At 37.0% G+C, this 2685-nt stretch overlaps 1 protein-coding gene across 1 annotated transcript in view; it reads left to right on the forward strand.

Moving 5' to 3' along the window:
• The window catches only part of LOC107096107 (sodium-coupled neutral amino acid transporter 3-like), a 9960-nt gene extending 7281 nt beyond the window's left edge, over positions 1 to 2679 (forward strand). The window contains exons 6-9 of the mRNA XM_015392611.1: positions 116 to 240; positions 323 to 467; positions 1304 to 1407; positions 1535 to 2679. Coding sequence (XP_015248097.1) covers positions 116 to 240; positions 323 to 467; positions 1304 to 1407; positions 1535 to 1639 — 479 coding nt within the window. The 3' untranslated portion in view covers positions 1640 to 2679. The remainder of the gene's footprint in view (positions 1 to 115; positions 241 to 322; positions 468 to 1303; positions 1408 to 1534) is intronic.
• The last annotated feature ends 6 nt before the right edge of the window (positions 2680 to 2685 follow it).

Consider the following 2685-nt stretch of genomic DNA (forward strand, 5'->3'; position numbering starts at 1 on the left):
CACAGATTTGCGGCTCCCTCTAGTGGTGGCTCATGTGATAAGGCATTGTTTTCCATTTTTCGGGTGTTTTTTATTTTATTTTTTATGAATGAGTTTTATTTTAATGTCCCTACAGGTAAAGTGGAGCCAGAGCTACTGCATACTTACAACCGCATCGATCCCTTTGATGTTCTGATCTTGTGTGTTCGAGTAGCTGTCCTGACCGCTGTGACACTGACAGTTCCAGTTGTGTTGTTCCCTGTAAGTTAGGCCATTTGTTTGTTCTTTCACTTCAAACCCCCCGCACAAAATATACCAATATATATTTGCGCTCTGTCTGCAGGTACGCAGGGCCATCCAAGAGATGATTTTCCCCAGCAGGTCCTTCAACTGGTTACGTCACACCAGCATTGCTTTCCTTCTTCTCACCTTAATCAACATGCTGGTGATATTTGCTCCTAATATTTTGGGAATATTCGGCATTATTGGTTAGTACATAAAAACTGACATTGTGAAGTTAAAGCTTCTCTACCTGCACAGTATTTGACAATCAATGGCTTTATCTATTTTTTATTTTTATTGTGTGTGAATTAACGTGGTTGACAAATAACAAAAACAACATTACCTCTGAACAAGACAGATTATTATATTTCACATAGAAAACAGAAATGATGGCTATTACCGAAACCTTTTAATTTGAACTGTTATGTTAGGTATTGATTCCTGCTCACACAAGAAAAACAAATTGAAAGTTAAAACATGTGACCTACACATGTTTATTCTAGGAAAAAAGTGACAGCTAGAATCAATATTATTGTCAGTGTGTGTCCTCTAAGCCGAGGCCACTGTTAGTGTGTTGGGGGCAAAAACATGAGGGACCACAAAGAACATCTTCAAAACAACCCTGCTCCTAAGAATTGTACACCTTACTGCTAAAGCCCAATAAAACTAGAAGTATATGTGGCTTATGAACAACTCTTATGCTGACCTGCTACATACATTTGGATATTTATACCAACTGACTTGAATGGATTGATGATATCCTGCATGTCAGAAAATGTGGGTAATTTAATTTGGATTATTTTCCCAAAGGGGGAATTGCTTTTACAGCAGTGGGCATTTAAAGATATGCATTAAAAACATCACAGCTTTCATACAGCTACAGTATAACACCAAATATGGAAGGTTTGTAACTGATGTTAAAAGTGGTTTCTGCATTGCGGCTGGGTCTGCAACAGAGGAACCTGAGAGGACTTTAAACCAAGCCTTTCAAACAGCAGCCTGAGTCCCTAAGACCACCTTTCTGTCTTTTTTTGTGCTTCAGGTGCCACATCGGCTCCATGCCTTATTTTCATTTTCCCCGCTATCTTCTACATCCGCATCGTTCCCAAGGAGGACGAACCCATGAACTCCACCTCGAAAATACTGGTTAGCTATGAAGAATTTTCATAGATCTTTCATGGTCAGATTCTAGTTTTAGATGCTTTTCAGCTGAAATAGCAATTCAAAACAAAATGCTTTGGGTAAAGTCTTTCTCTTTTGAATCTTTTTAAAGGCTGCTTGTTTTGCCGCTCTGGGCCTCTCCTTCATGGTGATGAGTCTGAGCTTCATTATCATCGACTGGACATCAGGGAACAGCCTGTCTGCGGGAGGTCACTAACAGCTGTGCTGCCTGCTTCCATGCACAGAGTTTGGAAGATATTTGTTCGATATGTTTTATTGAAAGGAAGTAGAACACAGTACCAGAAAGTCCAGCATGGAGTCTGGATTTGCTACATTACAAAATACACACTATGATATATATACCGGTAACACTAAATGAATCAATAGCTTTATTATATCTCAACAAACAGCTGAACAAAAATCTTCCCTGTGCTGCATTTTATAATTTAATTTTTTTTTATATCACAGAGTATTTCATATACATTTTATTAAAATGAAACAACAAACTCCACATGAGATGGTGAAATTGCCCTCCTCTGCTGCTATGGCTTTAATGAAGCTGGTTCTGTGCATATAAATAATAACAAAATATTTTAATTCTCCTCAATGATACGCACAAGCAGGAGCAGTCAGGTGATCTTGTGTAAAACCAGAATCAATCTTATCTGCTCATCATCATCATCATGTTTGAATGTTTGTGTGCCATTCTAATAAATAAAGTGCTTTATGACTATAGAAATGATCGTTTTGCTTTTTGAAAACGTTTACTCTTCATCGGCAAAACAGCAGTGCCTTTTATAGTTTAGAATGGCATAAAAACATTCGAAAATGTTTATTTATTTAGTAAATAGAGGTGTTCTTATCTGATTTCAAATGATCTATATTTAACTGCTGTGTATGTTCACATGCATTATACTTGATTTTTTTTTATTTTATGGTGGTACAAACTAGCAATATTTGATAATACTAATATTTCCTCCCATTAAATCTTTTAGCCCAAACATACTGCGATATTGAAAATTTGCTTACTGTAGAGTATGCTACTGACCCTTTAGCTGACTAGTGTACATTATCTATCATTTCATTTGTTATTTATAGGCATGCCTGGTAAAAGCGGTTAAAAGCCAAAATCTCAAGATTACAAAGACTAACATTTCTCTGTTGTACCCGAATAGCATGTATTTCCTTTTGCCTTAATATAAAGAGCGACTGGGCGAAATTGACCACTGTGTGAAATTTATCGTCCAGGAAACAGGTAGTCAT

This window comes from Cyprinodon variegatus, unplaced genomic scaffold (genome assembly GCF_000732505.1).
Source record: "Cyprinodon variegatus isolate N-32 unplaced genomic scaffold, C_variegatus-1.0 Scaffold599, whole genome shotgun sequence".
Taxonomy (NCBI): domain Eukaryota; kingdom Metazoa; phylum Chordata; class Actinopteri; order Cyprinodontiformes; family Cyprinodontidae; genus Cyprinodon; species Cyprinodon variegatus.